The sequence below is a fragment of the Nicotiana tabacum genome, chromosome 11, assembly GCF_000715075.1.
Source record: "Nicotiana tabacum cultivar K326 chromosome 11, ASM71507v2, whole genome shotgun sequence".
NCBI lineage: Eukaryota > Viridiplantae > Streptophyta > Magnoliopsida > Solanales > Solanaceae > Nicotiana > Nicotiana tabacum.
In genome coordinates this window covers 13376508-13400673 of record NC_134090.1, presented here as the reverse complement: position 1 = coordinate 13400673, position 24166 = coordinate 13376508, and the positions used below count along the sequence as shown (strand labels likewise).

The 24166-nt window shown below is 33.7% G+C and overlaps 1 protein-coding gene across 1 annotated transcript; it reads left to right on the top strand.

The window, feature by feature from the left end:
• The first annotated feature begins 5513 nt into the window (after positions 1 to 5513).
• On the top strand, positions 5514 to 12042 carry LOC107828985 (pumilio homolog 4-like). Its single transcript, XM_016656392.2, has 11 exons — positions 5514 to 5686; positions 6353 to 7002; positions 7951 to 8578; positions 8671 to 9097; positions 9181 to 9322; positions 9437 to 9544; positions 10303 to 10515; positions 10593 to 10703; positions 10971 to 11165; positions 11273 to 11447; positions 11677 to 12042. The coding sequence occupies exons 2-11, from the start codon at positions 6358 to 6360 to the stop codon at positions 11733 to 11735; spliced, it is 2703 nt and encodes a 900-aa protein (XP_016511878.2). The 5' UTR covers positions 5514 to 5686; positions 6353 to 6357; the 3' UTR covers positions 11736 to 12042.
• Positions 12043 to 24166: the final 12124 nt, after the last annotated feature.

The window sequence follows — 24166 nt, the reverse complement described above, 5'->3', positions numbered from 1 at the left end:
ACGCAACAAAAGATAGTAAAAATATTTGGTTTCTGATCCTAAACCAATTGTGAAGGGATGACTTATCATATATTGTTGATCTGATGCATACAAATGCTGCTATATGCAATTTAGAAAATATTAGACCAACACATGAAGCTTTGTTCTCATAAGCAATGGTTTAGCCATTAATAGGAGGTATTCAATGCTAAACCAGCTTGGATATAAACCAGCATTATCAAGATGAACTGTCTTGATTTCATAATTTGAAAATTATGCTCGTAATCGAGAAAAGCAATTCCAAATGCCAAACTGCAGGTTGACAATAATTACACATGTAACCATCTCATATATGCACCTATAAGTGGTTCACATGATAGGTGAACGGGCCCATATTCACCTTTTATATATTTCAGAATCAGGGGTCTTAGTCCCAACTTTAGCTGGTATAATCAATTCATTATGAGAACAAGCAACACATGAGAATTCTTGAAGAATCTTCTAGTTCTTTAGTATATGCTTATCTGAATTCTCAAATAGCTCATTTAAAAATGGCAAATGAAAACTTCAAGTTTATCATGTCATGTGCTATCTCTTAGTAAACTTCTGGTTTACTATGGCATAAACTTTTGCTTTAGTAAACTTCTGGTTTACTGTGATACATGATATAGTACAAATTAAAGAATAAGGCAGGTAACTTCTCACATACATATTATTTTACCCCCTATGATTGTGGAAACATGAAGATTATCAATCTTCCAATCATTTGTAGTCTCAATATGATAGTCATTTGTATTAGTAAACTTCAGGTTTACTACAACATATGTTTTGACCATAATCATATAATATGAATGGCATATTTGTATATAAGCTCTTCGAGAGCCTTCATTTATTATCCACAATCTAATATTTATCTGGCACTACTGGTGTCATGTATTCTTTAGGCAAACATTTAGCTCTCCAGGAGTTGTTGATACATTTTGTACTATCAAATATTGCTCAGACACTGCTGGTGTCATGAGAGAAAATCACAATCAAATAAACAATGTAAAACAATTGTTTAAGCACACGAAAACTCCTCTTCATAATATTTTCCACTTCATGAGGCAATTTCAATTGTGTTACTTCTTCAGGAGCAAATTTAAAATACAAAATATTGAGTATATATTCTCTCAATTATATTAACTCTTCTGGAGGTGAATTGTAATGTATTCACATCAAGAGCGCTTCATATTTACCCGACTTATTAGTATTGTCACATTCACTTCAGGGAATGGATTAACCACCGATTACATGACTTGTTTCTCCTTCTGGGAGTGCAAGGTAATCAGTTACATCCAAATGCATGAAGTCTAAATTATCTTCAGAAATAAAATTTGATTCAGTATTTTTCTCTGTCTTCTTTAGGGAGGCTTGATAAAGCTCAACCAGGTGCTTTGATGTACGACAGGTACGTGACCAGTGCCCTTTTTCTCCACATCTATAACATGCATTTTCTGCATTTGGTGCTTGCACCGCTTCATGCTTTTGTTCCTTCTTTTTCCACTGCTGGTGGTGAAGAGTGTTCTTTGGTGCATTATTATTACCATGATTAGAGTTTCTTTCCCGACCACGACTATGACCACGACTGGGGCCACGACCTTTTCCACGTTTAGCCTGGTGGAAGTTCGTCTCATTCACTTCAGGGAATGAACAAGAACCAGTAGGTCGGCTTTCATGATTTTTCATTAATAGCCCATTATGTTGCTCGGCTATAAGAAGATGTGAGATAAGTTCAGAATACTTTTTAAATCCCATCTCTCGATATTGCTGCTGCATGAGCATATTCGAGGCATGAAAAATGGTGAAAGTTTTCTCCAACATATCATGATTAGTAATATTATCACCACATAACTTCAATTGGAAAATAATTCTGAACATAGCAGAATTATACTCACTGATAGATTTAAAATCTTGTAGCCTTAGATGAGTCCAATTATATCGTGCCTGTGGAAGAACGACCATCTTCAGGTGGTCATATCTATCTTTCAAATTATTCCACAGTATGACTGGATCTTTAACAGTAAGATATTCCCTCATCAAGGTGATGGCGTAGGAATATCATTGCTTTGGCACGGTCTTGGTTTGATGCCTGATTTTTGTCTTTGATGGTGTCTGCCAGACCCATCGCATCAAGATGAATTTCAGCATCAAGCACCCAAGACATGTAGCTTTTGCCTGATATATCCAGGGCTACAAATTCAAGTTTAGAAAGATTTGACATTATCTAGGAAAAGAAAGTTCTTACCTCAGATACTTTCAAACTATTTGCTCGAGATGGCAGAGTCTCGTGCTGATAACGTGTTATAAAATAAAGACTATAAAGTAAAGACAAGTATAGAGAGAAACTGATATATTATTCGAATTCAAACTTATGTACATAATGAACTGAAATCTCTTCTATTTATAGAAGAAAGGAAACTGTTGTGTAAGTTGCTACTATACCAAATATGGATAATTTCTACTAAGAGCAATATTTATCCATAACGGAGTACTGAAAGGATAAGCTTATTATACCCGATATGGATAATCTTCTACCGGGGATAATGTTTATCCATAACTGGGTACTGAAAGGATAAGCTTATTATACCCGGTATGGATAATCTTCTACCGGGGATAATATTTATCCATAACTGGGTATTGAAAGGATAAGCTTATTATACCCGATATGAATAATCTTCTACCGGGGGTAATGTTTATCCATAACTAGGTACTGAAAGGATAAGCTTATTATACCCGATATGGATAATCTTCTACCGGGGGTAATGTTTATCCATAACCGGGTATCGAAGTGATAAGCTTCTTCAGGAAGCTTATTTCCAATAGAGTACTTAAATAGATAAACATATTTACGGTGGAGTCCCATATGAATAAGCTTCTCCAGGAAGCTTATTTCCAATAGAGTACTTAAATAGATAAACATATTTACGGTGGAGTCCCATATGAATAAGCTTCTCCAGGAAGCTTATTTACAACAGAGTACTAAATGAACATCCATAATATAATATATTTATAACAATTCAATAATTTTTTCGCTGTAAAACTTAATAAAATAAGAATATGAGAATTAGTAATATATGGATTAAAATAATAAAATAACAAAAATAACCTTGCAGTAACCACAAATTTATTTTGTTAAAAGAATAAACAAATATTTTAAGATATACATTGTATAATGATTTTTTATACAAAAAACTAAACATTCAATGGCAAATAATCTCTGCATTGCAATTCATATGTTATAATTTCTGCATTGCAATTCATATATTATAATCTCTTGTATTGTTAATCCCTCAATTATATTCTCTGAATCAATAGTACTTACATTACAAAAATCCTCGTACCACTAATCCTTGGATAATGCATTACAATCATATATATATATATATATATATATATATATACAAAAAAGAAATCACAATAAGCAAGGAAAACAAATAGATTAATAAGAAAAAACTTGAGGACTTTTATCAACAAAAATAAGTTGGAAAACTAATCATATGCTTAAAAATTTTACACATATATTTACTTAAGTAGCATATCGGCATACTTCTTCCTTCCCCTGCTTACACTTTTGAAAACACCCTGCCCTGGAGGCAGAAAATGTTAACCTCATCAACAAAGAAGAAATTTTAAAATAAAAGAAGTGAACTAACCAAATAAAAACTTTGCAGGATGAAGCTATAATAATGATAGGAAAGAAACCATTGATATTGTCAACAAATCTAATCTAATTCCTTAAAGTTATAAAGAGAAACGCCATCAAGAAGACCAAACCAAATGGCCTCTCATCGCTGGCTATTTCAATTCATTACAAAAGCATTCCAAAGAGGATAATTAACAGGTTGCTGCACAAAAGGACGTCCAGTACTCTTATATGGTGAAACAAATAACCTCAACTTTAATGATATAGAGGAAAAGATACGAAGAACTTTGAGAACTGATGGATGGTTTTTCACATTCTCCAATTAGTATACACAATAAATGATAGTAATTATTATAGTAACTTATACACAATGTGGGAGTTATTTTGTGTAAAAACATTTTAAATAAGGGATGAACCATATTAAATGGCCGGAGGCTTTTTGACATCTTAAAAAAAGAAAAAAGTCAAAAAATTGAGAAAAAAGATAAATGAGATCCTTGGCCAAAGAGAAGTGTCATCTCACTCTTTCATTTCTCATAATTAGTATATAGATAGATTAAAAAAACCTTTTAGTAACAAAAATTATTTTCTTAAACTATAAAAGCTTTTGTGATCCGAATGGAAGCTTCTCATAGTAGAAAATTTTGAAATGCATTTTTTCATAACTAATATGACATTGTAAAATAAAAAGGAAAAATAGAAGAATTTAAAATTTTAGATTAAGTTTAGTGGTTAAGTTGGGTCCGTGCTCAGCAGGGGTCTAATGCCATTGCCTAATTAAGATCAAGTGGTAAAAGGTAATAAATATTTAATAAAAAGACATAACTCAACTAAACACAAAACAAGATAATCATACATTTTATTTGAATAAAAATTCCAAATATCTAAATAATTGTATTCCTCTATTTTCACTATGTTGGGCCCGGTCACAGCCGGGCTACTCCCAATTAGTTTCATTCTAAAATAAGAGTTCGTTCTTTGGATGAGACGCAAAGTAAAAACATTAGACGTATGAGAAGCCAGATTGTACGAACTATATCAAAAGTAAACCGAATATAATTAAATCTAGGATATTAATTTTTACTACTATGAGATAACGAAAAATCAGCAACAAACTGCTGTCACAACACTAGCAAAATGTGGAAAAGAACATAAAAATAAACAAATATTTTCTCCTCAATAAACGTGATTACTAAATTATATTTCTATTTTCATATTATGAAGTTATTATGATACAGGGAACAACTTTTTTTTTTCCCTTAAAAAGATCTTCTCTGTACTAACAATGTAATATTTTCACATCATCATGTTGAATACCTGCAATAAAAGGGTAACTATTTATAACAACCATAATCCGACAATCGATCAGAAAAATAAAGCAAATAACTTGCTACAGCATATTAAGTTACACTTATAATGAGGGGCATAGCAATCTATTGCATATGGGTGCGGATGAACCTAGTAGACCTTATATTTATATTAGAAAATTTATTTAAAATGTAATAATATTTAATTGCACATTTCATAACTAAAACGAGTTTAGGTTTGATGGCAAATTTAAAACTCATAAACTTCAAATCTTGATTCCAGCTCTAATTATAATAAATAAATAAATAAATAAATTACATTGTCATTTTAATTTAAGAACTTTCTGAAACAAGATTCCACAACTTTTTTTAGGAGAATTTTAGTTCCCAATATTTTCTCCTAGTTAAGTCCCTAAGTATTCTCGATATGACACGTGCTATATCCATCTTTATCACTTTAAGAAACAATTGTCACGTTGTTCACAAGTACTAAATTAACCAAAAAAGCCCCATGCACGTAAAACCACAACCCATCCCCAACAATAGGAACACAAGCAAATAACATCATACACCAATTAAATCATTGCTAAATTGTTTGATTTTTGGTTATTCCTACAATACTTAGCACATACAGCCTTTCTTCAATGTTTTCACACAACCCCTTTTCCTAGATTGTCGTATGGAAACCTGAAAACACCAAGATTCTTCTATCAATGTACGTATTTTTCTTGAATTACGTTAGAAATCTTCAATATGGTGAATTTACGCTTTAGTTATGTATTAAAATTGATCGAATTTCATGTGATTTTATGTTTGAATTAGATGTTTGTATACACAATGCGGAGCTATGTACAATGAAGGGGAATCTCCTTCGTCAAAAAATTATACTGCATAAATAGGGTAAAAATAATTTTTTTTGTACATATATAAATTGTTGAATCCTTAACAAAAGGGAAGCTTCTAATGTAGTGACAAAAATCAAATTCTAGGTGTGGATTCCCTTGTTACCGCTGTTTGTATAGCGTGTTAATTGTTCTTGGCATTTTGGGGTTGCGAAATAGGATTTTTGTTGTTATTGTGGTTATTGATTTTTTATTTTTTTTTAAATTTAGAAATTACTCGGCCTCTTGCAGAAATGCAGGGTAAGACCGCGTACAATAGATCCTTGTGGTCCGGACCCTGCACGTAGCGGGAGTTTAGTGCACCGGACTTTCTTTTATTGTTGTCCAGTAAAGGTGTTTACTTCTCGTTTGGTAGTTAGTATATCTTGCTTCTTGATGTATTCTGATTGATGTGTTATATCTTTACTGTTATTGATTTGACTCTTTCTAATTTGTGTTTTGTTTTTTCATTTTTTTTGGTTTTAATGGGGTTTATATAGCTGACATGACAACACAGAGTGTGGAGGATAACAGTGTGCTGTCCAAATTGAATGTAAGTAATGGTGATAATATGATGGCACCAAATTCAAATGGGAATTTAAAGGGCAAGAACTGTTTGGAGAGTGAGCTCGAATCGATACTTCTAAAGCAGCAGCAGCAGCAACATCAACATAATCGCGATTTAGTTGGTGAAAGGGAGAGAGATTTGAATATGTCAAGAAGTGGTAGTGCTCCTCCTACTGTTGAAGGATCATTGAATGCTGTTGGAAGTTTGTTTAAGAATTCCAATTTAGCACAATCTAGTGGTAATAACAGTAACAACAATGGTAATTCCACTAGTAGTGAAATTTTGACAGAAGAACAAATTCGATCACATCCAGCGTACTTAGCATATTATTACTCAAATGTCAATCTTAATCCAAGATTGCCCCCACCATTGTTATCTCGAGAGGATTGGAGAATCGCTCAGAGGATTGAACAAGGTGGAAATTCATCCTTGTTCGCGATGCAGCCTGGTTTTCCTACACAGAGAGCAGAAAATGAAATGATAAATCTGAGGAAGACTGCTGCGAGGAATCTTTCACGAGGAACGTTGGAACCAAGCTCTGGAATTGGTGTAAGGAAAAAGAGTTTCGCGGACATAGTTCAGGTGATATCTCTTGTCTTGTGCTGGTATATTTACTCCCCTAGCATCTTTTCTTTATCTATGTTTCCTATTTACAATAACGAACTCGGTATAATCCCACATAGTGGGTCTATGGAGGGTAGCGTATACGCAGCCTCATTGATATAAATAATTTTTTACCTCCTTTTTTCCATGTTGATCTTTGCTTGCGACATACTCCCTCCATCCCAATTTATGTGAATGACATCTTTCTGTGATTAGAAATAATTTAACTTTAAATTTTCTATTTTACACTTAATGAGATAATTTATACCGCACAAAAATCTGAGGCTTGTTTCATACCACAAGTTTCAAAAATCTTACTTTCGTTCTTAAACTTTGTTCCCAGTCAAACAACATCACATAAATTGGGATGTAGGGAATATTAGCATTGTTTTTCTTTTTTGGTGCACATGGTTAAGCCTTATATTGCTCGGACTCTCGAAAATGTTGCCGGATGCGTGTCGGATCCTCCAGAAGTAGCGTAGTTTGGAGGTTATTTTTGGAAGGTCCGACACGGGTGTGGCAGCATTTTGAAGAGTCCGCGCAACATAGGTAAAGCCTAGTGATCATACAAAAAGTTCTTCTAGTGAGCAAGTAGTCATCAAGTATAAGTTTTAATCTGCAATTTAAGGTAAATGTCATTTAAGAAATTTCAGGGAAAAATGCAGTAAAGTATTTAACAAAAAGGCTTTCAGTTTCTCTATTATGGTGAAACCATCAAATAGACGAGCCATTTACTGATAATATGTCTGAAGATAGGATTCCTATTCGAAGGAAGCATCAATCGGAACGAATTTTCTGTTGTTCTGTAGTTATTGATCTTCCAAACCAAGACGCATGAATTTCAGAAAAGACAGTCTCCTTTTCCTCCTCTACTTTTCATGATACTTCTGAATTTTCCAATATCAAAATGAGATTTTATTTTTTCAGGAAGGACTTGACCAACCTGCACGCTCATCCGCTGATCTTTCACACTCTCCAAGCACAGAAACCACAGAGGCATTGCATACCGGAAAAGCTCCCCCCGGCTTTTCTGGAGTGGAAAAAGTTCAAAATCCTAAGCCATGTCACCCTAACTCTTTCACATCTGCGATAGGTTCATCACAAAGGAGTAGAACACCTGAGCCTCATCCATTTAGAAAATCACCTAGTCCTCAGCTTTCAGTTGGCCACGGTGATGGAATTGACATTGCCTTTTTATCTCAACTTCACTACAATGATAATATGCAGCAACCTTGGTTTCAAATTAGAGTATCAAACGGTTATATGCAGGGTGATCACCAACAGTTTATGGAATACTGTGGAGCTGAAAAATTGGCTACAGCTTCTGAGTTTGCTGATCTTGTAAAAGATAAATATGTTTTAAGGGACCATAATTCTACCTTCTACGTAGATGGACGTGCAAATTTCCTAAGGACATTGAGTCCTGAGTTTGTGAGTCAAAAATCTAATGTCCAGCACCAAGTCAATAATTATCAAAATGTTGATTCTACGGGATATATACCTGGTGGATACAAATACAATCAGAAGCTGAACCTGGCGTTGAATGGCAATCTTGGTAAGCTTTACTGCGCTCAATCATGATGTCTTGTGCATTATATTTTGAATCCAAATGCTTTTATTCCTCGCATTTGTTCAAAAACCTGTCAGGTGTTCAGTTAAATGGTGTCAGCGCGAATGGACGCCATTTGAGGAGCGACAGCAAGGAGGCTACCCAATACCTGCAGAAAACTTCTGTAGATAATTCTTCAAAGGGAAGAAATTTGGTTGGAGCTTCTCATGGCAATACAGATTTAAAAGTTCTTGGAACAATGTATGCTGACACATCACTCCCGCAACAGAAGCAACAATATCCCTCGTCCTTTCTACATAATTGTTACAGCTTAAGGGATCAGTATCATTCAACTCATGCTCTTGGCTCAGGTATTATACCGTGTCAAGAAAATAAGTTAGCGAATTCATGGCATTCAGATAATGTTGCTGAAGGAAGGGTTGTTCCGTCCTTGCTGGACGATCTCAAGAACAATCCCAGGTCGTTGGATCTTTTGGACGTTCTCAATCATGTCGTAGAATTCAGGTGTGCGTAACCTGCAGTTTGTATATACGTTACTTATATCATATTTCTTTTTTACTCTTATTTTGCTTCGTTTTGTTACTTAGTAAGGATCAGTATGGGAGTCGATTTATTCAAAAGAAGCTGGAAACTGCCACTGTTGAAGAAAAGATGAAGATATTACCAGAAATTCTTCCTCATGCTCACAGTTTAATGACCGATGTCTTTGGAAATTATGTCATTCAGAAGGTATGTATTGTCATTTGTACAATCATAACACTATATTTTTTCCTTTTCAAGTGGACATTATCCGGATCTAGATGAACTTTGTATTTATGGTCATTTTTTAATAAATATATGCAGTTCCTTGAGCATGGAACAGAGAGTCAAAGAAAGGAATTAGCGAGGCAACTTATTGGTCATGTTTTGCCTCTGAGTCTTCAAATGTATGGATGCAGAGTTATTCAGAAGGTTGATCCTTTTACTTTATTCTGTATAGTTTCTTGGTCTAGTTCCAGAATGACATGAATACTTTGTTGGTTGCAAAATGTTCCTCTATATCTCATATAGCATCTGAATTTTTTTTAGGCAAATTACATTTAGCATTATATAGAGTTCACTGGTGGTTTCTGTTGGGTGTTTATCGGTTATATTTGTTTCTATCGCTCTTGATAGGAAGATGTGGAGGTCGAGAATTAGGATAGAAGGTTAGTAGATAGTCGGGCGTTTTTCTGTTCCGTACCAAGTTTTTTAGGGCTAGTCTAATAGTGTCTTGTTCTTAGATTCCTAGTATTACATGATGTTTTCTTACTATATAAGTAACGATTTCCTAGTATCTTGCCGTTGTTACTGCTTGTTGCTATTGCTTTCTTCCATCTATTTTTCTAGCTCTTAGATTGCTATTATTATCTTTCTGGCTTTTGTTGTTATTATTGCTTGTTTCTATTTGTTCTTTCCATCTTCTTGAGCCGGGGGTCTATCGAAAACAGTCTCTCTACCTCCCGGGGTAGGGTAATATACACTACCCTCCCCATACCCCACTTGTGGGACTCCACTGTATTTGTTGTTGTTGTTGTTGTACTTGTTTCTTTCATATCTGTAGTAGGCAAAAGAGATAGAGCATTATGTGCTTGGATTAATAGTTTATTGAGTATTATATCCTTGCTTAATAGTGCATCTTTTTGTCCCCTTTTTCTGGTTTCGGATTGAAACATATTATGTGATCACAGGCTTTGGAGGTCTTTGATGTGGAACTGCAGACTAAAATGGTTACAGAACTGGATGGCTATGTAATGAAATGTGTTCGTGATCAAAACGGTAATCATGTTATTCAAAAGTGCATAGAACATGTACCTCAAGATAGAATTCATTTCATTGTAGCTTCCTTCTTTGGGCAAGTTGTGTCTTTGTCTACACATCCTTATGGTTGCCGTGTAATTCAGGTACTGATCTGCTATCGTTTTAGTTCTTTAATTTGGCTTTGAGTTCCTTTAATCACTTTGGATCCGTTAATTTTCAGAGAGTTCTTGAGCACTGTAACGACTCAAAGACACAAAAGATTATTATGGACGAAATAATGCAAGCTGTTGGCACTCTAGTGTTGGATCAGTATGGAAACTATGTCATTCAGGTATTCATCGTTACGTGACATCCAACTCCTTCGCTAAATAAGTGATTCCAGTTTTGGATTTCATGTTCAGACTTCTATTTTCCGCTTAAGTGTTAGTAGTGCTTAAGAACTGTTGTTTACTTGACTACTATACTAGCTATCAGTTTTTTAGCTTTTCGATTGCTGTCAAAAGTCTGCTGTAGATAGTCTGCAACTCTTGATTTTTGTACTGCAAGTTATTACTTTTCTGTTCTGAGTCCTGATTTACCCTTCCTCTTACTTGGTTAGCATGTACTCCAACACGGTAAACCACACGAGAGGTCTGTTATAATAGACAAACTTACTGGACAAATTGTAAAGATGAGTCAGCACAAATATGCTTCTAACGTCGTTGAGAAGTGCTTGATCTTTGCAACGCCAGAGGAGCGTCAACTCCTGGTGAATGAGATGCTTGGTTCGACACAAGAAAATGAGCCTCTACAGGTCTGTCACTATTCTTGATTTTCAGTGGTTTTGCACCATTATATTCTGCATTTAAGAAAGAACGACGATGTTCTTCATTCATGATCACTTTGAATTTTGCAATGTAGGCTATGATGAAGGATCCTTTCGGAAACTATGTAGTGCAGAAGGTTTTCGAGACATGTGATGATCAGAGCCGCGAGCTAATTCTTTCTCGCATTAGAATACACCTTACTGCTCTCAAGAAGTACACTTATGGAAAACACATTGTATCTCGCGTTGAAAAGCTCATCGCAACAGGAGGTTAGTAGCCCCCTTGTTTTGGTAAAATTATCTAGATATATACATACTTACAATGTCTCGGAAACAGTCTCTCTACCTTCACAAGGTAAGGGTAAGGTCTGTGTACACACTAACCTCCCCAGACCCCACTAGTGGGATTTCACTTGGTTGTTGTTGTTGTTTTTTCTCGTGCATGCTAAACACTGTTCTTTAAGCAACTTCTAACGATCCTTGCATCGTCTTGTTTCAGAGAAACACGTTGCTTTATCTTCGAATTCTTCTCGAGGCAATCCAGTTTTCAAGAATTGAAGACATTCTTTTTTGTACAGCTGACAAAGGGTGGCATCTGACTTCTGCAGTTTTTTTTGGCATTGCTTGTTTTAGGAGGCTGATAAATGGTTGTAAATAAGCAGCACTCCAATTTTGCTCCTGCCTAAATAAGTCTTTATAATTTCCTTTCTTGAAATGTAAATGGAAAACCTGTAATTATTTTCACTAAGAGCTATGTTAGGGTAGAGAAATGAGGCAATTTATTATATAAATGTCTTTTAACTATTGTAAATAAGTAACATTCATCAAGTGTTTGAGAAGCTGATACTTCTCTAGCATAAAATTTTGAGGGTATTTTACATATGAAAATGTTTTTATTTTGCTAATTAATTAAGGTAAATATGTATTGGTTGGTGCATGTTTTCTGTGTACTAGAATTGCTTCAATTCATGTTCTGAGCTACACTTGGTTCAGAGTGTAGTACACTTGTACTAATTGGATATCAGTCAATTTAGTAATTACTCGTCTGATATTGTTGAGTTTTTCCAGCTTATAAATTTTTAACTGAATAATTTGAATAAAATTTCAATTTAGTCAATTTGATTGATACTAAATGTGTTACTGCTTCCTTTCCATGATTTCTCCACTATAGTATTTTTTTTTTTCAAGAATGTCAGTGACTTTGTGTCCGTGAGCGGAGGGTCTATCGAAAATAGTTTTTCTACCTTCACATGGTAGGGATAAAGACTACGCACACACTAACTTCCTCATACCTCACTTGTGAAATTACACTAGGTTTGTTGTTGTGATTATATGGGTTCATAATTGACAAGGTGATGCAAATACCTGTTCGAACATAAGTGACACAGTGATAATACATAAACTCGAACGGATCTGAATGAAAATTATAGTATGAAAAATACTTTACCACATTCTATGTTTATATCAAACTAATGAATACATAACATGTGTTTTAGATGTTAGCATGGTTACTGTAGGTGGTTAGAGATACATGCATTTAAAAAATATATAAAAATCTGATACTTTTTATTCGTATTTGCATAATATTGGCAGAAGATGAGTTAAAGTGTTAAACTAAGCAATATGGCTCGTGATGATTTATATAGTTGATCTCAATTTATTTGGAATTAAGCATAGTTATATATTTCAAATTCTTAATGAACATGTAGCTTATACGAAAAACTGAGGTTTGTGCTTATTTTCCTTTGGAATGGAAGGTTGAAGGTGGAGCCGAGGAAATGAACCAATACACATAAAGCTTAGTAATAAATGTGAATTATGTATCAACCACGGAAGCGACTTATAAAGCGCAATCAAGGAATGCGACTTACTAAAGTGTAATCAAGACTTATGAATCGTATATTATAATCGTAATCAAAGAATACGACTTATAAATCGTATTTGTAGGATGAGACTTATAAATCGCATCCAGCAAATGCGTGTTATGACTTCAAATGTCGTGCAATTGCTTCTTTCTATTTTTATATTTTTTCAAAGTAGTTGTAGAAAATCTAATTAAGTCTTAAAAAGATTGTAATCTATATTATTTTAAAATATGTCATTTTCCTATTCAGAAATTTGAACTCCTATAACTATTGAGCTTCTTGAAATTTTCAACTAAGAGCCCATAATAACAACAATAACAAATTCAGTATTGAAAGTCCATAACAAAATTTAAAATTCCATGTGTCTTATGCCCTCTCTATAAGTTAAAAGGGATCTTAACGTTTTTAGCCAACAATTACAACAGCATACCCGATATAATCGCATATAATGGGGTCTTGGAGAGGAAAGCGTGTATGCAGACTTTATCCATGCCTTGTGGAAATAGATAAGTTGTTTTTAATAGACCCTCGGCTAAGGAAAGTATGCGCGCCACATTAATGAAAAGAAAAACAAGAAGGAACAACACCGATAAGCCATGTGAAAGCAGCATAAATAACAAGAAGATAGTAAAATTATCAAAATGAAAGAAACAACAGGTAGTCATAGAAACCTAATACCAACAGAAAGTGAGAGTACGTACTAATATTACTTATATGAACACTCTAGACTACCTAACATACTACTTTAATTCTCGACCTCCGCACTTTCCTATCAAGTTCATGTCCTCGGTCAGCTGTAGCTGGGTCATGTCATGCATAATCACTTCTCCTTAATTCTTCTTTGGCCTACCTCTACCTCTCCTTAGGCCCTCCAATGTCAACCCCTTACACTTCCTAATCGGGGCGTTTGTACATCTCCTCCTCACATGCCCAAACCATCTTAAGGCTCGCTTCCCGCATCTTGTTCTCAAATTGACCCAAAAAAATAATAAAATCCAACATAGTTATATATTGCAATAATCCAACATAGTTCTCAAGGCTGCCAGTCGTATATATTCAGTATATAATTATTATACAACAACTTGTAGTAGCAGCTTACGCAGCAGCTTACACAACAGCTTCCTTTCTTCTATAAATAGAGGAGTTTTAAGTTTATCATGTACATAAGTTAAAAATTTGAATAATATATTAATTTCTCTCTATACTTATCTTTACTCTATAGTTTTTATTTTATAACATTGTGGACCTTGTCGGGCTGCTGTGTGGTGTAAAAAACTAATTATAGGTGCTTTTGGTTGGCTGCGTAATGAGAAGATAACAAATAGTACAACATATATGTTTTGGTTTTATATAATATTTCCGTAATTAAATGTCCACTTTTTCCATGTATAACATAAAAATATGCATGACTAATGCCCTTAGCGAAATGTCGTTCGTCTTTTTTACCCTTTAAGAATTAGTTTTGCATTAGACAAAATAGTCATTTAAATCATTTTCCTAATATTTAGGACTTGAAAATTAATTGCTATATTTTATGTATTAAATCCTTCCTTATTTAAACTAGGTAGAAAATCCTAATATTTAGAACCTTAAAATCAATTAAACTTTTACCTTATATCAATCACTTTAAAAAAAAAACACTAACTTAATATACTTTTACCACGTTTTCTCCCCTATCCTTTCATTAACAAGAAATACATTACCTATTATATATTTATTTTATTTTATAGTACCAATAAAATACTACTACCAATGAATTAATATTACCTAGAATAGAAGATTGGAACTTAAACTAACGGCTTTTTGTCTCATTTATAAATAAAGAAAATCTGTCGTCCGGGGAATGTAGTCAAGTACTATAAGAAATAATTTACTGAATAGTCAGTTAATTATTTTTTAATATTAAACAGCTTAAATGAATAAAATTTTACGCATTAAAAATCTTTCTTATTTGAATTATGCAGAAAGTCCTACCATTTAGAACTTTAAAACTGTTAAGAGTTTACTTTATACAAATCTATGTTTATGAGTTTAAAAGTAATTAAAAATTTAGTTATTAATTTTTTCTTATTTAAATTATGTAAAAAGTTCATTAAAATTATTTTTTGTATTCATTATTTGATAATTAATAAAAAATGTTATTATTTCCTTGTAAGGTGATCTTAGTAATGCACTATATCTCTTTTTCAAAAATTTAAGTTATTATTTAACTTTTCAAGCTCTTAAATTTTAAGAAAAATAATAACTATTCAATTAATATCATTGGATGAAGATGCAAGAAAATTTGTTTAAAAACAGCTTCCTCAAGACTGGCCTAATTAGGTGACTGGAGTTTTATGAAAAATTGTATTATTTAGTAAATTGGAATTTCAAGAGATATATGTTTGGGATGTAGCAACGCATCTACCGGATAAACAATCAGGTAAAATATTTATATCCAGTAGTTAAGGTTTATAATATTTTGTATAATACTGTCATTGGTCTAATTGATAATCGAAATTTATATTATTTGTATTCCAAAGAGATGTTAGGCGAGATACAATATTATGATATATTTATTATTTTATTTCACAAGATATTATAATTACAAATATTATATAACTAATTCAACTAAATTCATCATCTTTGTATGTTAAGAAGATATTGTAATAATTTAATTTTCTTGTATATATTTTATACTGATTGACGTGAAATTTTTCTTTTATAATTAATAAATATGCATAAAAATTCTTATTTTAATCATACAATTAATTAACCCATGTTCAATTAAGTGCCTAAAATAATTATTTGATAGTATATTTAATTATACTAAACCGTACAAGCCTAAATCTATATTATAAAAACACAAAATCTCTAAAAAGAATGTTAATTGACATTTTACTATATAGATAAATTTTATATTGAATAACATATAATTTAAAGATTTTATTAATATTTAGGACTTCAAATTAAATAAAATTTTACTTATTAAATCTTTTTTTATTTGAAACTAGAGAAAGAACAAGTGTTTAGATTTTAAAATGGATGGTATGTATAAAAAATATCTAAATTAATATGTATATACACAAGTAATAGATTCAATAACTTTTCACTATAATTTGTTCGCCCTACTAAAGTTTATGTTTTTTTTCATCTATTTCATGTTTAGTAATGCTTTTTTTTGCCCACATATTTTGACAAATTTATGTAACTCATAAATTCTTTTTTCTTCTTATCTTATTAATTAGAACCTCACTTCTTGGATAACATTGAAACCTTCGAAGGGATACAAAGAAGACATAAGATTCAATTTTTTAATTTATGTTATTTGAATATTTTTAAAGAAACATAATAAAAGTACAACTAATTAATCATGTCTTTTTCTTCTTGCATGAATGAACTTGAGAATAACTTATAAAAAATATTTTTATAAAACTTTTTAAATCTTCAAGGGTTATGCGCTTTATTGAAATTAAAAGGAAGCACAATAATTTGTGAAATTCAATTGATAAAATTATAAAATTAGAACAAATTTTAAGGTGAATATATTGAATAATGGTTGAGGACTTCTATGAGTAAAGTTTTTTCCTTTATTGAGTTAGCTATATAGGATCAATATTCATCAATTTTAGAAGCTTACATTTTATTTTATAATTCAAATATATATATATATATATATATATATATATATAATTGTCTCGCAAAAAAAAATTGTTAAGATAAGAAACACGCGCAACGCGCGTATTCTAAGACTAGTAATTATAAAAAGGCAAAATAGCTTCGGAGCCGGTTAAACTTGTACCGAATTTTCATCCCGATAAATAAACTTATACATTTCCTATTTAATAAACTTAGGAGCCGGTTAAACTTGTACCGAATTTTCATCCCGATAAATAAACTTATACATATTCCAACTCATAAACTTGTGAACTAATAGACCTCTTTGACCATTCACCATGTACATGTGGCAATCACAATGCTGATGTGGCCAAAATGAGTGTCTATCACGCACGTAAGGAGCGTGCATCAGATGATTGTAACAAAAAAAAAACTAAAATACGAAAAATAAATAAAAAAAGGACCTGTTATGAAATAAAGACTGTAAAGTAAAGACAAGTATAAAGAGAAACTGATATATTATTCGAACTCAAACCGATGTACATAATGAACTGAAATCTCTTCTATTTATAGAAGAAAGGAAGCTGCTCTATAAGCTGCTACTATAAGCTGCTGTGTAAGCTACTACTACAAGTTACAGTGTAAGCTACTATAAGCTGCTGTGTAAGCTGCTACTACAAGCTGCTGTGTAAGCTGCTACAAGCTGCTGTTGTACCAGATATGGATAATCTTCTACTGAGAGCAATATTTATCCATAACGGAGTACTGAATGGATAAGCTTATTATGCCCGGTATGGATAATCTTCTACCGGGGGTAATGTTTATCCATAACTGGGTACTGAAAAGATAAGCCTATTATACTCGGTATGGATAAACTTCTACTGGGGGTAATGTTTATCCATAACCGGGTACCGAAGTGATAAGCTTCTTCAGGAAGCTTATTTCCAATATAGTACTAAATAGATAAACATATTTACGGTGGAGTCTCATATGGATAAGCTTCTTCAGGAAGCTTATTTACAACAGAGTACTAAATGAACATCCATAATATAATATATTTATAACACTCCCCCTTGGATGTTCATTAAAAGATAATGTGTCTCATTAAAACCTCACTAGGAAAAACCACGTGGGAAAAAAAACTCTAGTGAAGGAAAAAGAGTATACATATTTAGTAATACGCATTGTTAGGTGCCTCATTAAAAACCTTATAAGGAAAACCCCATGGGAAAAAACCTTAGTAAGGGAAAAAGAGTGCATCGCGTATTTTACTCCCCCGATGAAAACCTTGTTTCAAATATTTGAGTCTCCGCATTCCAATCTTGTATACCATCTTCTCAAAAGTTGAAGTTGGCAAAGATTTAGTGAATAAATCTGCTGGATTATCACTTGAACGGATTTGTTGCACATCAATGTCACCATTTTTTTGAAGATCGTGCGTGTAGAATAATTTTGGTGAAATGTGCTTCGTTCTATCTCCTTTTATAAATCCTCCCTTCAATTGGGCTATGCATGCAGCATTGTCTTCGTATAAAATTGTGGGTCTTTTCTCACATTCCAAACCACATTTTTCTCGAATAAAATGATTTATTGATCTCAACCATACGCACTCCCTACTTGCTTCATGAATAGCTATTATCTCAGCGTGATTTGAAGAAGTAGCAACAATAGATTGCTTTGTGGAGCGCCATGATATGATAGTACCTCCATATGTAAATATGTAGCCGGTTTGAGATCGAGCTTTATGGGGATCAGATAAATAACCTGCATCTGCATAACCAACAAGGTCTGCACTATCTTTGTTAGCATAAAACAAACCCATATAAAGAGTTCCCTTTAAATATCGCAATATATGCTTAATCCCGTTCCAATGTCTCCGTGTAGGAGAAGAACTATATTTTGCTAGTAAATTAACAGAAAATGCTATGTCAGGCCTTGTAGCATTAGCAAGATACATTAGTGCACCAATTGCACTGAGATAGGGTACTTCGGGACCAAGGAGTTCCTCGTCCTCTTCTGGAGGTCGGAACAAATCCTTATTCACTTCAAGTGATCGAACAACCATTGGTGTACTCAATGGGTGCGCTTTGTCCATGTAAAAGCGTTTTAAGACCCTTTCTGTATAGGCAGATTGATGGATAAAGATCCCGTCTGCTAAATGTTCAATTTGCAGACCAAGACAAAGTTTTGTCTTTCCAAGATCTTTCATCTCAAATTCTTTCTTAAGATATTCAATTGCCTTTTGGAGCTCTTCTGGAGTTCCAACAAGATTTATGTCATCAACATAAACAGCAAGTATAACAAATTCTGATGCCATTTTCTTTATAAAAATACATGGACAAATAACATCATTTATGTAACCTTCTTTCAGCAAATATTCACTAAGGCGTTTATACCACATGCGCCCAGATTGCTTTAAACCGTACAAAGATCTTTGTAATCTGATTGAATACATTTCCTGAGATTTTGCTTCAGGCATTTTAAATCCTTCAGGAATTTTCATATAAATTTCATTATCAAGTGAACCATACAGATAAGCTGTAACTACATCCATTAGATGTATTTCAAGCTTTTCATGTAGTGCTAAACTGATGAGATATCGAAATGTTATGGCATCCATAACAGGTGAATATGTTTCATCAAAATCGACTCCAGGTCGTTGTGAGAATCCTTGTGCAACAAAGCGAGCTTTGTATCTTTCAACTTCATTTTTATCATTCCTTTTTCGCACAAAAACCCATTTATGACCAACTGGTTTTATACCAACAGGTGTTTGGACTACTGGTCCAAAGACCTCTCTTTTAGCAAGTGACTTCAATTCCGATTGAATTGCCTCTTGCCATTTTGGCCAATCAGATCTTTGTCGACATTCTTCGACAGCTCGAGGTTCAAGATCCTCACTATCTTGCATAATATTAAGTGCAACATTATATGCAAAAATATTATCCACCACTATTTCAAATCGATTTAAATTAATCCCATCACCATTCGAACTTATTAAAAGTTCCTCACTCACATGAGCTTCAGGTTCATTGATTTCTTCAGGAATCTCAGAACTAATCAGATTTTGGATCTCTTCAAGGGATCCCTTCATAGTATCGTTTTGATCATTTGTCGATTTTCTTTTTCGAGGATTTCGATCCTTAGAACCCAAAGGCCTACCACGCTTCAGGCGCGCTTTAGGTTCACTAGCTCTCATGCTAGTATATGGTCCTACGGGGACATCAATTCGGATAGGCACATTCTCTGCTGGGATATGTGACTTAGTTATCCTTTTCAAATCAGTAAATGCGTCTGGCATTTGATTTGCTATATTCTGTAAGTGGATGATCTTCTGGACCTCCTGATTACATATAGGGGTACGGGGATCAAAGTGAGATAATGATGAAACTTTCCACACAATTTCTCTTTTGATTTCCTTTTTCTCTCCCCCTAATTGTGGAAAATTTATTTCATCAAATCGACAATCTGCAAATCGAGCAGTAAATAAATCTCCTGTCAATGGTTCAAGATAGCGAATAATAGAGGGTGCTTCAAACCCAACATATATTCCTATCCTTCTCTGTGGTCCCATCTTACTACGTTGTGGTGGTGCTACTGGCACATATACAACACATCCGAAAATTCGTTGATGGGCAATATTTGGTTCATGACCAAAAACTAATTGTGACGGAGAATATTTATTATAATGTGTCGGTCTAAGACGGATAAGTGATGCTGCATGCAAGATAGCATGACCCCAAACAGTAGTGGGCAATTTTGTTTTCATAAGTAGTGGTCTTGCTATCAATTGCAAGCGTTTAATAAATGACTCTGCAAGGCCATTTTGAGTATGAACATAAGCTACAGGATGTTCAACTTTTATCCCAACGGATAGACAATAATCATCAAAAGCTTGAGATGAGAATTCTCCAGCATTATCAAGGCGAATAGCCTTTATAGGATAATCTGGGAATTGTGCCCTTAATCGAATTATTTGGGCTAATAGCTTTGCAAACGCCAGGTTGCGAGATGATAGTAGACACACATGAGACCATCTTGAAGATGCATCTATTAGGACCATAAAATATCTAAACAACCCACTTGGTGGGTGAATAGGTCCACATATATCCCCATGTATACGCTCTAAAAAGGCAGGGGATTCAATATCAACCTTCATTGGTGATGGTCTAGTGATCATTTTTCCTTGATAACAAGCATCACAAGAAAATTCGTCATTTGTAAGAATCTTCAGGTTCTTTAATGGATGCCCACTCAAATTTTCAGTAATTCGTCTCATCATTATTGATCCGGGATGGCCCAAACAGCCATGCCAAATCACAAAAGTATTTGAATCCGTAAACTTCTGGTTTACGATAGAGTGTGCTTCAATTGTACTAATTTTTGAATAGTATAAGCCAGAAGATAAAGTTGGTAACTTTTCTACAATGCATTTCTGGCCAGAAATATTCTTTGTAATACAAAGATATTCCCTGTTCATTTCATCTATTGTCTGTACATGATACCCATTTCGGCGGATATCTATCTCAACAAGTTTCTTCGGGACTTGGAGGAGAACAATGCATTGTCTATAATAAGTTTTGTTCCCTTAGACAGAAAAATTATGGCTCTTCCGGAGCCTTCAATCAAACTTATATTACCAGAAATTGTTGAAACATTTGCTTTTTCCTTATGCAAATAAGAAAAGTATTTCTGATCGTTGAATATGGCATGTGTTGTTCCACTATCAATAACACACATATCTTCATGATTTGTCTTTGATCCAAACATAATTTGAGGGTTATCCATATTCTTCAAAATAACATAAATAAAATATATTATAGTAAATATCATTATCAAAGCATAACTTTTATTTATGTACAATAATTACATAACCATACTATTTATTACAAACAACAAAAATTAAAATATTTACATTTCTACAGATTCACCACCGATTACATGACTTGTTTCTCCTTCTGGGAGTGCAAAGTAATCAGCTGCATCCAAATGCATGAAGTCTAAATTATCTTCAGAAATAAAATCTGCTTCAGCATTTTTCTCTGTCTTCTTCAGGGAGGCTTGATAAAGCTCAACCAGGTGCTTTGGCGTACGACAAGTACGTGACCAGTGCCCTTTTCCTCCACATCTACAGCATGCATTTTCTACATTTGGCGCTTGCACTGCTTCATGCTTTTGTTCCTTCCTTTTCCACTACTGGTGGTGAGGAGGCTTCTTTGGTGTATTATTATTACCATGATTGGGGTTTCTTCCCCGACCACGGCCATGACCACGACTGGGGCCACGACCTCTTCCACGTTTAGCTTGGTGGAAGTTCGTCTCATTCACTTCAGGGAATGGACAAGAACCAATAGGTCAACTTTCATGATTTTTCATTAATAGCACATTATGTTGCTCTGCTATAAGAAGATGTGAGATAAGTTCAGAATACTTTTTAAATCTCATCTCTCGATATTGCTGCTGCAGGAGCATATTCGAGGCATGAAAAGTGGTGAAAGTTTTCTCCAACATATCATGATCAGTAATATTATCACCACATAATTTTAATTGGGAAATAATTCTGAACATAGCAGAATTATACTCACTGATAGATTTAAAATCTTGTAGCCTTAGATGAGTCCAATCATAACGTGCCTGTGGAAGAACGACCATCTTCAGGTGGTCATATCTATCTTTCAAATTATTCCACAGTATGACTGGATCTTTAATAGTGAGATATTCCATTTTCAGGCCCTCATCAAGGTGATGGCGTAGGAATATCATTGCTTTGGCACGGTCTTGGTTTGATGCCTGATTTTTATCCTTGATGGTGTCTGCCAGACCCATCGCATCAAGATGAATTTAAGCATCAAGCACCCAAGACATGTAGCTTTTGCCCGATATATCCAGGGCTACAAATTCAAGTTTAGAAAGATTTGACATTATTTAGGAAAAGAAAGTTCTTACCTCAGATACTTTCAAAATATTTGCTCGAGATGGTAGAACTTCGTGCTGATAACGTGTTATGAAATAAAGACTGTAAAGTAAAGACAAGTATAAAGAGAAACTGATATATTATTCGAACTCAAACTGATGTACATAATGAACTGAAATCTCTTCTATTTATAGAAGAAAGGAAGCTGCTCTGTAAGCTGCTACTATAAGCTGCTGTGTAAGCTACTACTACAAGCTGCAGTGTAAGCTACTACAAGCTGTTGTGTAAGCTGCTACAAGCTGCTGTGTAAGCTGCTGCTGTACCAGATATGGATAATCTTCTACTGAGAGCAATATTTATCCATAACGGAGTACTGAATGGATAAGCTTATTATACCCGGTATGGATAATCTTCTACCTGGGGTAATGTTTATCCATAACTGGGTACTGAAAAGATAAGCCTATTATACCCGGTATGGATAAACTTCTACTGGGGGTAATGTTTATCCATAACCGGGTACCGAAGTGATAAGCTTCTTCATGAAGCTTATTTCCAATATAGTACTAAATAGATAAACATATTTACGGTGGAGTCTCATATGGATAAGCTTCTTCAGGAAGCTTATTTACAACGGAGTAGTAAATGAACATCTATAATATAATATATTTATAACATGACCAAAATTATTAAAAAGAAAGAAAACTCTCCCAGTTAATTACCTCTCTCTTCTTCCCCCTTATTTCTTCCTGTCCCCTTCCCTACCCCAACCCACACACCTTATCTTCTTCTTCTTCTTCTTCTATTTTTAATTTCTTCCTCATTCAAGCTTTCATGTCCATCATTACTCACCATTTTTTTTTCCTTTTTCTACTATCTTATGAGGATGATGTAGAAGAGTTTATAATTCCCGAAATCATAAATTACAAAAGGTTATTGAAGAAGTTGTCTTGTATAATAGTTGTTGGGGATTATGTACAACCGATTTGGTGGTGCTACAATTCGTGGAGTTGAGGTTGATTCTTTGATAATAGTGGTGGCTCCAGTAATTTTTGATTTGTGAGTTTTTTGTTTACTGATTTGGGGTTTTCAGAGAGAATTTTAAAAAAATAATGGGAGAAAAATAAAAATGATGATTAAACAAAAAAATAGTTGTTCACGGTGGTGGTTTGGTGGAGCTGGTATAGATTTTGAAGAAGAAAAAGAAAAAAATTATTGATTTAAGGTTGATTGTGGTGATAATAAAACCATAAAACTGATATTGGAGGGAAAGAAGTAGACAGGGAGGCAGATGAGATGAGGCGCCGATGGTGGAAAGCTAAGATGGAAGTTTTCAAAATTTATTAAAAAATTATAAAGTTGACAAAATTAGTTTTTAAAAAAGGCGGGCCCCATAAATTACACGTGTCAAATAATAAAAAGGCTAAGTATTTGATATGTCATCCATGTCAAGGCGATTAATACACACCCATACGGAGGTGTTTATTAATGCTCATTTGGTCGAATAGAAATGTTCAAATGGAAAAAATATAAGTTTATTTATCGGGAATCCGTGATGAAAATTCGGTAAGTTTAAGTGGCTCTGATTTTGCCTTGTAAAAATATGCATGACTACT